Here is a 14,390-nt window from a genome sequence, read left to right on the forward strand (position 1 = left end):
TAATTCACATAATTTATTTGACAAACTCATTGAAGCAACAGAGGTGTTTGGTCTTGGAAAATTCAAGTATCAATGGATGGTCCTAATGTTAATTGGGAGGCTCTGAAAATCTTAGATAAACATAGAAAAGTAAAAGAATATTGTGGTATAGTTAATATGGGGAGTTGCAGCTTGCACATTGTTTATGGTACCTTACAGAGAGCAATAAATTCATCAAAGTAGGAATTATCAAAAATATTTTGTGCAATTTATAATCTTTTCAAAGATTCACCTGCTAAAATAGATAAGTAAATTATAGTTTTTGAATCTTATCTGTTTGCTTTACAGTAAGTATGCATTGTATTATGAAAAATTAGGAAAACCAAAAATAACTATCTTTTCTTTATATATATATATATATATATATATATATATATATATATATATATATATATATATATATATATATATATATATATATATATATATATATATATATATATATATATATATATGTAAGCTATGTTAGTGTATTTTACAAATAGAGTGCTCAATGTTCTTAAAGAACAGAGCAATAATAAATTAAATTAGTAAAAAACACTTATCTTTTTTCTTCAACTTGAAGAAAAAAGTTGATAAGTGAAAGAACTCTTCCTGATGATCCATTGCTGGATCATCAAGAAGAGTTCTCTTCCTGATGATCCAGCAATGGTGAAACTTCAAGTTAAAGAAAAAAGTTAGATAAGTGTTTTTTACTAATTTATATATATATATATATATATATATATATATATATATATATATATATATATATATATATATATATATATATATATATATATATATACATATACATATATATATGTGTATATATATATATATATATATACACACACATATATACACATATACATACATACATACATACATACATACATACATACATACATACATACATACATACATACATACATACATACATACATACATACATACATACATACATACATACATATAAATATGTTGCAGTTTCTGTTCAACTTGCTGGGTAGAAAATGAAACTGTGGCTTTTAGAGGAATTGTTGTATGGCTGAACATGGTTAAAATTATAAAATATTGGGAATCAGTGTGCAAAAGCAGATGTCTCAAAAACAAGAGCTATGAAACTCTTTTAGATCACTATCTTGACATGTTTGTACCTTTGCAAATGCAGTCTTCAAAGATATCACTAAAAAATTGAAAGGATTCCTAGCTCTATTTCAAACAGACATAACTATGGTAGCATTTTTATCAAACAGTTTAGAAAATATGTTGCAAAGTTTGATGAAAATGATTCTCAAACCAAACATTTTAAAAGAAGCTGCAACCGCATTTAGTTTAACAAAGATTGAAGTATAGTAATTAGTACCAACTATAAGCAGAACAAATTGATATAGAAACAGCACTGAAACAGATGCTATGTTCTCTTGATTGTAAACCAGAAGAGAAATTAGAATTTAAGTAAGAATATAGACAAATTATCATAATGTTATTGCAAAAATTACAAATAAGATGCTCATTGAAGTATTTTTTAGTGAGGAATGCTTCATTTTTGTCTCCAAATGAAATTGTTCAAAACAAGGAAGTATCCACTCTGAAATTAAAAGGCTGAGAAATTAGGTGTCTGAAATTCAAAGGCTTAGAGATTAACTGATGGTGCAAAACAATATTATGATGAAAGTGTTGCTGCAGATTTAGAGAATAACTTGAGTCCTTTGAATTAACTGATTCTGTTAATAAATTTCTTGGTGTCTATTTGCACAAAACTCAAAAGTATTCAGCATTGTTGTTTTATCCCATGGCCAATATGCAATAGAAGGAGGATTCAGTGTTAACAACCAGTTTTTAGTAGAAAATCTAAAAGAGAGTTCTCTTGTTTTCCAAAGAATAGTTAATGACCACATCAATTCCCATGACATTTTTATACATCAGTATGAGCTTCCTAGTGATCTTTTAAAAAGCTGTAGATTAGCATACAATAGGTACAATGTTAAAAGAAAATAAAGATCATTTGAACGTAAATAAATTAAGCTTCATCGATCAATTATTTTTTAAGAAAAATAATTGATTGATGAAGAAATTGTAATTATGAAGAAGCTGAAAAATAATTTTGCAAAGTGCATCAAAGTTCCTCAAATTGATGCTGACAAGTGCATCAAAGTTCCTCAAATTGATGCTGACAAGTGCATCAAAGTTCCTCAAATTGATGCTGACATCAGTTTGAAGCAGAAGAAAAGCTTCACTATCCTTATGAAAGCAAATTCCTTTAGAAACACAATGTTAGAAAAAAGAACTGGCAATTATTTAAAGAGCTTGATGTTTCACTAAAAAAACTTGAGCAATCTAAGAAAGAAATTAAATAGAAGTGTTTGATAACCTAGTATGTCTATATATATACTTTTGCTGGCCACCCTGTCTTTTAACAGTTTGTGCAGAAGTATTGGCTCCTATTGCCTCTGCAAGGTCATGTGATAGCATCAAAGGCGATTTATGACAATTTTCTAAAGCCATTCGTGATATCATTTGGTCTCCTTGAGCTGTAGTTTTTTTCAGTTCGGCATCTACTTTTAAGACTCGAAAGTTTGGTGCCATTTTAAAGTTAGTTGAACTGCACTACGGGAACATTTCAATATTTTTACAATGTTTTGTTCACTTTCTCCTTGCGAATGGAAAAGAACAATCTGCCCTTGTATTCATTAAGTTCTCATCATTTCCCTATTTTCTCAACGAAAAATATTATTCAATAAAATTTTCACAAGAAAAAATCATTGTTAACACTTTTTAGCTATTTAAATAGATCAGCATTGTGGAAGGTTTTTATTACAAAATCGAGACTAATGGTAATCCCATTTATAAAATAAAACTCCCATATACTTACTTAAAACCAATTTATTGATTTAGCCTGAATATTATATATTCAAAGTATATTATTTGTTATTTTTATCAATTTTTTTAAATTGATTTAAACTTATGGCCACAGCTGTATATTAATTATAAATATATTTCTTATTTGAAAATACTTTTATTTATTAGATTTTTTGTTTTTAATTTTTTACTTTAGTATTTACAGGCCCTTGCACAGTGATTTAGAAACACTTAATATTTGGCAAAAATACAGTTTTTCGAGTAGCGCAATCTAAATAATGTTATAAGCTTATTATTTTTTACAGTCTCTTATGATTATAATTTTTTTTTTTTACATAAGTACTGAAATAATAGATTTTAACATTAATATATGTTTTAAAGTGACCAAACACAGCATTTTTTTTCATTATTGAATTTTTATCACTATTAAGACTTAATTTTCTCCCTTAATAAAAATCCTTTCATTTTAATTTTCATTGCATACAAAGATAATAGATAATTCTATTTTAATTTATAAAAATATTTGATCATGTATTTATACATGTTGTAAAAAATGCATTTAAAAAAATGCAATTTTAAGGAATGTAAACTAATTTTTATAGAGCTAGGACTTTTTACCTTTGAAAAAACTCCTCCCAACTCGCCCCATTTTGAAATAATATGGTTTTAAAAAGCTCATTTTATAAAAAAAATTGACGACGTAAAAGCTAATATATACAGTACTCTGCATAAGTTTTAGACCAGTTACATTTTTTCAAAAAATCCTGGAAAATTCTTCTTTAATATTTAAGTTTTTAGGTCTAAATTATAAACATTAAAACACATGTATTTCACACAAAGTATGGAACAAACTTTTTAATGTCAAACTTCATAAAAAACTCCTAATATTTACTATGTCCTCCTTTTGCCTCAATCCCAGCCAATATTCGCCGGGGAATAGATTCATACAAATTAGTTATAAAATTTAGGGGTATGTTGTGCCATTCTCTTTGAAGTACTTCAAAACATTCTTCAGCATTTCAGGGAGCATGCTCAACCTTCTTTCTGTCCAGGTAATCCTAAATATCCTCAATTATATTCAAAACTGGACTCTGGGGAGGCCAGGTCATCAATTCCAATACTCCTTCCTCTGCCATTTTATTTAAATAATTTTTTGCCACTCGGAAACAATTTTTTGGGTCATTGTCCTGCTGCAGAATAAAGTTTTGACCTATTAGTCTCATTCCGGGTGATACAGCATGGTGCCTTAGGGTATTCACATAACGTTTCCCGGTGAGTTATCCCCCTATTTTGATCAAATCACCTACTCCAGATGAAGATAAACAGCTCCAAACTTGTAAAGAGCCTCCTCTGTGTTTAATAGTAGGGTTTAAACACTCGGGCTGATAGGCTTCTTCAATTCTTCTTCAAACATATTGGTGTCCTTTCATTTCAAAAATTTTGATATTGGACTCATCGGTGTACAGAACCTGATTAAACATTTCCTGGGCCTAATCTTTGTGTTGTTTTGTATATTTAAGTTGTTTTTCTTTATTACCATACCGTAATAATGGTTTTAAGTAGGTGCCGTCGAATAAAAGAAGAGCTGACATTTTTCCCAGTTGCTGTGTATATGTCTTTAGCCAGCTTGGTTGATGCTTTTTTTGTATTTCTTAAATATAGGGTTTTTAAATATTTATTGTCATCTTTTGTTAGCTTAGAGGTCTACCACTTTTCTTTCTATCTTCAAGGAAGCCAGTTTCTCTTAACTTTTTAATGATTTCTGTAACAGCATTCTTCAAATATCCTGTTTTGGATGTAGTTGTTATGACACATGGTTTTAATAAATGAGCAAACAACAAACCCCTCATGTTTCCTCATTAATTTTGTTTATTTATTCAAAATAATATGTTCCTTCAACTTTTCTTATATATTATTAAACTTAAGTACGCTTTAAAAATTTACATAGGAAAAAAATTATAAATACATCTAATTATACAAGTGGTCTAAAAATTACTCACAGTACTGTGTATATACATATATATATATACATATATATATATATATATATATATATATATATATATATATATATATATATATATATATATATATATATATATATATATATATATATATATATATATATGTATATATATATACACACAGTATCGGACAAAACGAGTGCAACCAAATAATGCTAATTTAGTTTCTTTATATAAAAGTGCTGCATTTTTTCAATTTAGAGAAATAACTATGTAACTGTTTAGAGACAAAGTTCTTCAAGTTTTATTCATCACAAAGTTCATTATTTGTACACGAAAATTAATAAATTAATCAAAAGTATTCAAAAAAGTTGATTTCCTTCTGGACAAAACAAGTGCAACTCGACAAAATGTTGACCAAGCTGTATTTTTCTATCAATATTTCGTGGCGAATCCTTTGTTGTCGATCACAGACTTGCATCTTCAAGGCATAGATTCGATCAGGTGATCAATGAAACTTTGTGGAATAGCTGCCCAGGCCTTTTGGATTTGTTCAAACAGTTGATCCTTTTTACAAACACCTTCACGATTAATTCTGCGGTTGACAATCTCCCACAGGTTCTCGATAGGGTTGAGATCCGGAGATTGAGGCGGCCAATCCATCACCGATAGGTGGTTGTCTTGAAACCACTGCTTGACTACTTTTGCAGTGTGTTTCGGATCCTTGTCTTGCTGAAAAGCCCATTTTATTGGCATATTCCATTCAGCATGAGGTAACATAACATCTTTCAGGATATTTTAATACATGAAACAGTCCATTATTCCATCGTTTTGATGTATTGGACCTAGACCGTTAGCATAAAAACACCCCCAGACCATTACATTGCCTCCATAATGCTTCACGGTCTTATGGCAGTAACGTAAATTGAGGTGTTTTCCGGCCAGTCGATGTGCACGGCAAATGCCATCGCTCCCAATGATGTTGAACTTCGATTCATCACTGAACAGGACAGTTCGCCATTTCTGCACATTCCAGTCAATATGAGATGTAGCAAACAGGAGTCTTTTCTTCTGGTTTTTTAGTGAAATCAGTGGTTTCTTTGCAGGGCGTCGAGAAAACAATCCGGCTTCAACAGCACGTCGTCTGATTGTTTGGATACAGGCAGCTCTAATTGCTTTTGTATCTCGACTGATGATATCCAGGGACCCTTCTTGACGGATCTGACGATCATAGAATCCTCTCTAGAAGTGGTGGAATGCGGTCTTCCACCTTTGTTGTCTGCTGCCAACTTCCTCGTAGAACGATATTTGGAACATAGTCTTGATACAGTCCATTTTTTCACGCGATATTTATCAGAAATACTTTTTGTGACATTCCACTTATGTAATTGCCAATAATTTTTTTTCTTAGTTCCAATCCAAGACTGTCGGGAGCCATTTTTGCACTTGAAGTCATAAAAATAATAAAAATAAATAATCATGCTTCTCAAGGCTTACCATGTTACATTTACCTTGTGATGATACAATAATGCTCTGTGGAACACAACATCTTGGTTGGATGTGGACTGTATTGATGTAATGAAACACTTGTTGTATTTCACTTCTTGTATTGATGTTCTTGGGTAAAACACTTTGATAAAACTCACTTCGATAAACTGTCTTGATAATACTGACTGATTGACTTCCATATACTGACTGAATTACATGTCAATTTACATGTCTCTTATATAGTAAAATGAACCTGTGTGAACCTTTTCTGGAAGATTCTAGATCCTTCTTTTCGATGCTTCTGGATGCGTCAGGATGCTTCTGAATGTTTCTGGATATTTCTGGATGCTACTTGGTGCTTCCAGATGCTTCTTCTGGAAACTTCTAAATACTTCCTTTAATTATTAAAAAACTTCCGTGACGTTGACACGGACCAGACTTAAGAAAATGAAACAAACCAAAAAAATTGCACTTGTTTTGTCCGCTGCAAAATGGCACTTGTCAACAAAATTCTGCCTGTGTGCTGTCACCTGTCAGCTGATTGCTCATGTCATGGCATGCTATGACTCCAGACTCCTGAACTGTTTGCTGTTGTAGTATAGTTTGTTTCGTTTTTAAGACATGTAAAATTAGGAACACTTTTTAGCATTGTTCGATGTTGGTTGCAAACGTTTTGTCCAATACTGTACATATATATATATATATATATATATATATATATATATATATATATATATATATATATATATATATATATATATATATATATATATATATGCATGCATGCATAAGTTGATATCATTTTTCTTTCAATTTCGTAGGAAATGATTATAAAGTTTACTAAACAACAAATTTAGTAAACTTTAACAAAATCAACTTTATTTAGTTATTAAGGACAGAGTTTTGATTGATAGAAATGAATTACTTCAAAATTTACTTGTCGATTACTTGTTTTTTTTATAAAAAAAATGTAATCAATAAACCTACACCTTTAAACCCCCATCATCTTTGATCATATTTGACCCTATTTAAAAGATTTTTATCTTCTTTCCTCGTCTACCTTTTTTACATCATAGAGCGAATTTTCAGCAGTTTTGATTTATATTATCAAAAAAGTTAATTTTGGCCTAATTTTATTTATTCCTGATCACTGTGCCTTATTATTAAAATTATTATTCCTGATCACTGTGCCTTAACCAAATTCTTTTGGTGTTAGAGTTTTAACATTCAGACATGAAACTAACTCCAATCTTATGTGCAATCATTCAATCGATTTTATAGTAAAATTAAATTCATTCACTATTCAATCTTATCTTAAATTTCATTCGAAAATATTGTAAATTACAAATGTTATGACCATACAAAATTTACAACCCCCTTAAGTCGGAAGTTTTGCATGGTTATACCATTTAAACTTTGCAATATTTTTGAATAAAATTTAAAACCTGTTGATGAATTTAAATTTACTATAAGAAAGTAAAGTTGAAAATTTTTCTACATCACTGCCCTTACGTTTGGGCAGGGAGGCAAACGTTTTGGGGTATTTTTGTTCCCAGGCCTGCGTCATCACGACTTTTAACAAAGCATCCCCAATTGGCATAAGCATGAATATACTTAAGTTTGGAATTTTCACAATGCATGAAAGTATCTTATCTGAAACATCAAAAAATCGTGAATAAGTGATGTAAAAATAGATTCATGTTTATGTCAAATGATGAAGCAAAAAAAAGTGGAGATTGAGAGCCTGGGAACAAAACTACTTTAACATTTTTCCACCCCACCCCTAATTACCCTAAATATGTATGAACATTCACAAGTTTAAAGACTTTATAAAAAAAAGCCTGAGTTAAGAAAACGTGTTTATAGTTTTAGAAAACACTCTCGCATGATCCGTGACGCAGTTATTAAAACTATCAGTGAAAGAAAGGTATTTGTTGTTTGTTGTATTTTTGAATAGTTTAATAGTTAATTATATCCTGTTACATTTGAGTATTTTAAAATGTTTGTAAAATTGATTTTTAGTATTTAACTATGGATATGGGTGGAAGTTGCAGTACAGCTGTATTCACGAATCGTATTATTCAAAATGTTAAACTTGATGTATAAATTTTAGAGTATTTTAATATAATGTTCTGTAAAATAGTTTCAAATTATTTAGAAATTTGTTTTATATATTTTTTAATTTGAATAATTGCTCAATTTTTGACTTACTCAAAAACTAAGCGGTAAAATCTAACTGAAGAAAAAACTTAAATTATCCAGGTAGTAACTCCCGGTTGATAATAAATACCAGATGTTTCTTTTTCTTTTTCTTTTTTTTCTGACAAAAAGAGAGAACCTAAAAGAAAAATTCGAAAATTTTATTTTTATATACAATTTAATGTTAAGGGATTCAATTCAGTATTGAGTTGAATCCCTTAACGTTAAAAAAACCCGTTTGTATCGGTATGATAAAAAAATAATAATAATAAACAATTGTCTTTAAATTTACGGCCAAGTAAAAATCCGTATTTTATAGAGGGTTGGTTTCGAATTTAACATATTCATTTCAGCGCCAAAACATTGAAGACATGGCAAAAAATTTTTTACTAAACCTGCGGCTGGAGATATTTTGTATTGGACTCTCACCATTATCTAAACAAATCATGCCCAAATTATCTTGAATGAAATTTACTGCTCGCGGTGATAATAAACTTGACAGATTTTACAAAACATTGAAAGTCATTATATCCTAAAACACACAAAACTCTTTCAAAAAGAATGAAAGAGTTTTATCCGCAGGTATTTCTATAACAAAAGTCAAGAATACAAAATTTCAACTAAGAGTCTGGTGAAATATACAGTTCCGGATATGATCGTTAGTTTTTATCAATCTGAGAGCTGCTAATAGAAGGTATTTTAGCTTTGGTTTTTACACCTTTTCTGGCCTCTCTTTGGGTCAAATAAATTGCCTTCTTTTCTAGTTCTGTGTAGCAGCTTCTCTCATGAGCAGGCCCGTCTTTGTGTTGCCAACAACAAGTAAATATGTTAATTACAACAAAGTAATCCAAAGAATAAGCATTTCCTACTGATAAAATTTCTAACAGCAGAAGAAAGAAACATCCTTAGAATAACATTAGGGAATGTAAATACAAGTTTCATTGGTCACCGGTACCCATTTACCAATAACAATTGAAGTGGAAGTAAAGCTCTTGAAATGCAGACTTTTATTTGGAAAATAAATTTCACATTGTTTATGTAGATTTTTAAAAGCTCTAGGGTACGCAATGTAATTGCAATAGAATTCATATCTGGAATATGGACAAGTAATCCAAAACAAAAGATAAAATAGAACCTAAGCTTTCTGTTGTTTTTAAAGCTTAAATAAAAGTCAATTCGTGATGATAATAACGTCAGCAACCATTTTTTCTCTTCCAATAAAGTCTTATGCCTCAATAAACAATCAGTAATGTTGGTGTTTGAGCACTCGTTTTCGTTTCTGGTCAGCAGATTACTTGTCAGTGTCCACCAATGTCATAACTTTTTTTTCAAAATTGTCAAAATTTGATTTGACTTCTTGAACAAAAATAGACAGAGAACTATACAGTTCATTCACCACTCTTAAGTTAATTTTAGTGACTTTACCGTATATTATTATTAAGTCAGCGACTTCACCATTCACCACTCTTAAGTCGATTTTAGCGACTTGAAGCCTTTTGTTCAATTTATTGCATTTTTCAAGCATTTTGTTCAGTTTGTTGCGGTTTATTTACAAAATTATTATTTATTATACGTATTTGTTTATGGGTTTCAAAGAAAATAAATCTTTAAAAACTAAAGGAAAAACACCTAGAAATTTTGTTATTAAATCTCTTTTTTTAATTCAACTTAATAAAAATTTGCGGCATATTTGTGGGTAAGTAATGTTTTTTGGAAAGGAGATTAAATAGAATCCAATTTGTTTTGTTTATGTTTAGGGTTAATTTGTTATATTTCAACCAATTTGATACTTTTTGCAATTTATCATTCATAGTCGAAAAAAATTGGTAAATATTATTATTAGAGAGAAACAAATTGGTATTATCTGCAAATATGATACTTAAAAGATTTGAGGCTTTATAAAAGCCATTTACGTAAATCAAAAACAAAAGTGGCCCTTGAATAAAACCTTGCGGAACACCACAGGATATTTCTAACAAACGTTTTTGAGATATATCATTATAATAGACAAACTGTTTTTGATTTGATAAATAGCTTCGAAACCATTGTAAAACTCAGCTATTTATTCCGTAATGTTTAAGTTTATGGAGCAAAATATCGTGATCTACAGTATCAAACGCTTTAAATAGATCAATAAAAATGCCTAATGTAAAATGAGAATTTTCAAAAGAATTAGAGATTTTGCGTACAAACTGAATAATTTCATGCTCAGTTGAGTTATTTTTTTAAAAACCGAGTTAAGTTTTGTACAATAGATAATTGTTATTGAAATAATTGAACATTCTATTTTACATAATTTTTTCTAAAATTTTTGAGAAGCTAGAAAGGATGGAGATAGGGCGGTTATTACTAATATTAGCTGTGTCACCTTCTTTGAAAATAGGAATAATTTTGGAAATTTTTAATCGATCAGGAAAAACTCCTTGATCAATAGATGCTTTAAAAACTTTAAAGGGGTCATCCATTAATGATGTCAGTAAATAGGGGGAGGGAGCGCTCAAAATCAAACGGAAGTTTGACACTAATTGCCAATGGGGAGGGGGTGTTGAGGCCAAAATGATGTCAATTTAAATTATATTTTTAGTTTTAATGAGCAGATCTTAACGGTATTTACATCTACTAAATGGTATAGAAATGATGTTTTGTTTGTGGGGAAATTAATATTAAATGCGGGGAATTCGATATTATATTTTATTAAATAATTTATAATATAATATTATAAATTTATATAATAAGTTTCCCAGAGACATTAAATAGATAACAACTACTAACGTAAAATAAAAATTACTATCGTTTTATTAATATGTTACCATTTGACTGCGAATCAAATTATGTTAGAAATATTAACTCTTTGTATATAAAATTCACAATCATTATTCCCTCCCTAGCGCATTATAAAATGTGATTCAAAGTAAACTCACAACTTTGTCATTTTTTGAAATTAAATTGTCGTTATTTCAAATACGAAACTCTAATTACTCTCTAGTTGATTGTAAAACGTGATGCAATGCAAACACATAAAGTCTATTGAAAATTCGAAACGCTAACTTCTCCCTAGCGGGTTGAAGAATCTCTTTTAAAAAGCTGCGCTAACGATGAGCAAAATCATTCTTCTGATTGTGATGTAAACAATACTAATAAATCAATATTAAAATATGGATAAAACCGCATTACCTAACTTATTGATGGTCTCGTATGGAAATGCTCCTCCCGATAAAAAAAAGGCTTATATCCAGAAAGAAGTCCATAGTATATGAAGTTTATTAAAAGAAGAGAAACTGGTGCATAAGGTTCTTGAATCAAGAGTACTGTATTTAATCAATTTATTTAATGAAAAGGCAATGAAGTTCAAGAGCAAGCAATTATTATTTTGGGTTAATGGGCTAATACTACAAAACAATCTGGCCCCACGTATACTCCACGTATACTCCACTTGAATTTGACAAGAATTCCTTACAGTTTGTTGAGCCCACCAATGAGCGATCTGTTATTGATGATCAACAAAGTGCATTAACTTTGAGTTTGTTGACCACAAAAAATAAAAAAACAATGGCTCAAAATCGACTCAATTCTGAGATTGCAGCTTTAAATTGTGAAGTTGCTGGACTGAAGTCTAGAAAGAGAAGTGGATTCATTGCTGAAGCTGAAGAGGATGATTTGAAAAAGAAAAAGAAGGAACTAGCTCATCTATGTAAAGAACTGACCAAAAAAAAGTATGATCAAGCTCAACAGAAGAAAACTAGAGAACTGAAAAATGCTAGAATAGAAGAAATCTGCTTGGAGTATCCAGAAGTAAAAGAAAAACTAAAAAGCAGAAAGAAACCTGGTCGACCGTCATTAAAAGTAGATCAACCTCTTCTTTTGAAGGCGATTATGGATATTGCTCTCTATGGTTCGTCCGCTGATGAAAGACGTCGGTCAGAGGTTCTTCGGGTAATGATAGCTTAGCTATGTTTGTTAATATTGTGTTTGTTAGAATTTTACTCTTAATTAATACTTGCACTACTGTAAATATCCTTGAAATGTTAACAACTAATTTCAAGATTTGATTTGAATATAGTTTACGAAATAAACCTCTTTTTCTGTAAAAAAGTTAATAATATCTAAATAGATTTCTTTATTATTTAGAGCATTAAAACTCTCGACGATTCACCATTTCTTGAAGAATAACCGTGACGCTCTTTTCATCATGACGAACGCTCCAGGAAGCCGTGCATTCAACAGAGCTGAGCGACGCATGGCACCTCTAAGTAAAGAATTATCTGGGGTAATTCTTCCGCACGAACATTACGGAACTCATCTTGGTTCTCAAGGTAATTACATTGACAAAAGTTAATTTGTAAAAATAATAATATAATTTTTAACCTATAATAACCAACATATCTTTTTAAATCAGGCAGGACAATAGATGAAAATTTAGAAAAACAGAACTTTGGTTTTGCTGGACAGGCTTTGGCTGATATTTGGTCTGATCTACAAATTGACGGTTATCCAACCATTGCAGAGTATATTGATCCAGACAAATAAGAGCTAGAGTCAAGGAGCCTTTTATTACAAGATCAACGTTGGATCGCCGATCATCTTCGTACAAGTCAATATTTTACTCAAATTGTGAAATGTGAAAATCATTCTTGTTGTCGGACTATTAGAAGCTCTAACTTTACTCTAATTGGAGCAAGATTTCTTCCGCCACCTGTCCCTGTCAACCAAACAAGAGACGGGCTCAAAGCAGTAGTCTCAGAAGGAGCAAAAGAATTGTTTCCATCATTCGTCTTTATGCTCATTGCATCAAACATTGAAAATATTCTTCCTCGTACTGCCAAAGGATTTCTGATTTTGCCGAATGATGCGTTTTGTCCACTGCTGAATGGTTAGATGAAAATGAAGTTGACGCAACGAATTTGATTGTACCTCAAGAATACGATATCCTTTTAGAGCACGGAGAGCATTCACTACCTATCGTTTCAATCGATGATCATTTCAAGAACCCATGGGAAGATTATATTAAAGATATAAAATACTATTTGCTTAGTTAATTATTTAATGAGATATCGACTATTATATAAAATAACTTGATGAGATCTACTATTATATAAATGTATAATTTAGTCAGAAAAAAAATTGAAGGTTTTTAAGCATTTTTATTGTTTTTTAGAGAGGAATGGGGGAGGGGGAGTACACAAAAAATGACATCATATGTAACGGGGGGTTGGCCAAAAATTGACAGAGTTTGATAAAGGGGGAGGGGAGTTGAAAAATTGAGAAAAACACTGACATCATTTATGGATGACCCCAAATAGAACAACTTTTAACTGTTCATAACACTCTATCAGTGGCGGATCCTGCATTTTTTGATCTTTGAGATAGCTAACTTCCAGAAATGGAGCTAACTCCAAACATTTATATGTTTATACTTATGTCAAATAATGAGAGTTTGCAAAAAATTGCGATGATTGGAGGCTGGGAACAAAAAAGCCCCAAAATATTTGCTACACCTGCCCCAAACGTGGGAGCGACAAGTTTATAAAATATTTTTTGTACTATTCTCAACTAGACTTATATTCATCGATAATTAGTTTCATAGTATTATCTCTCAGCGTTCAAAAATTATGACCATATAAAAATTATAACCCCCTCAAATTGAGGGGGATTTAAACTTTATATGGTCATAATTTTTGAACGGTGAGAGATAATACTATGAAACTTAAAAATTATCGATTAATATAAGTCTAGTTGAGAATAGTATAAAAAATGTTTTATCAACTTGTTGCTCTCACGTTTGGGGCAGGTGTAGCAAAAATTTTGGGGCTTTTTTGTTCCCAGCCTCCAATCATCGCAATTTTTTGCAAACTCTCA

At 30.5% G+C, this 14,390-nt stretch overlaps 1 protein-coding gene across 1 annotated transcript in view; it reads left to right on the forward strand.

Moving 5' to 3' along the window:
- LOC100203218 (isocitrate dehydrogenase [NAD] subunit beta, mitochondrial) overlaps positions 1-8,475 on the forward strand; it is a 60,454-nt gene extending 51,979 nt beyond the window's left edge. Inside the window, exons 12-13 of the mRNA XM_065792905.1 lie at positions 8,202-8,262; positions 8,358-8,475. Of these exons, the coding sequence (XP_065648977.1) occupies positions 8,202-8,262; positions 8,358-8,441 (145 nt within the window). The 3' untranslated portion in view covers positions 8,442-8,475. The remainder of the gene's footprint in view (positions 1-8,201; positions 8,263-8,357) is intronic.
- The last annotated feature ends 5,915 nt before the right edge of the window (positions 8,476-14,390 follow it).

The sequence above is a fragment of the Hydra vulgaris genome, chromosome 03, assembly GCF_038396675.1.
Source record: "Hydra vulgaris chromosome 03, alternate assembly HydraT2T_AEP".
NCBI classification, from domain to species: domain Eukaryota; kingdom Metazoa; phylum Cnidaria; class Hydrozoa; order Anthoathecata; family Hydridae; genus Hydra; species Hydra vulgaris.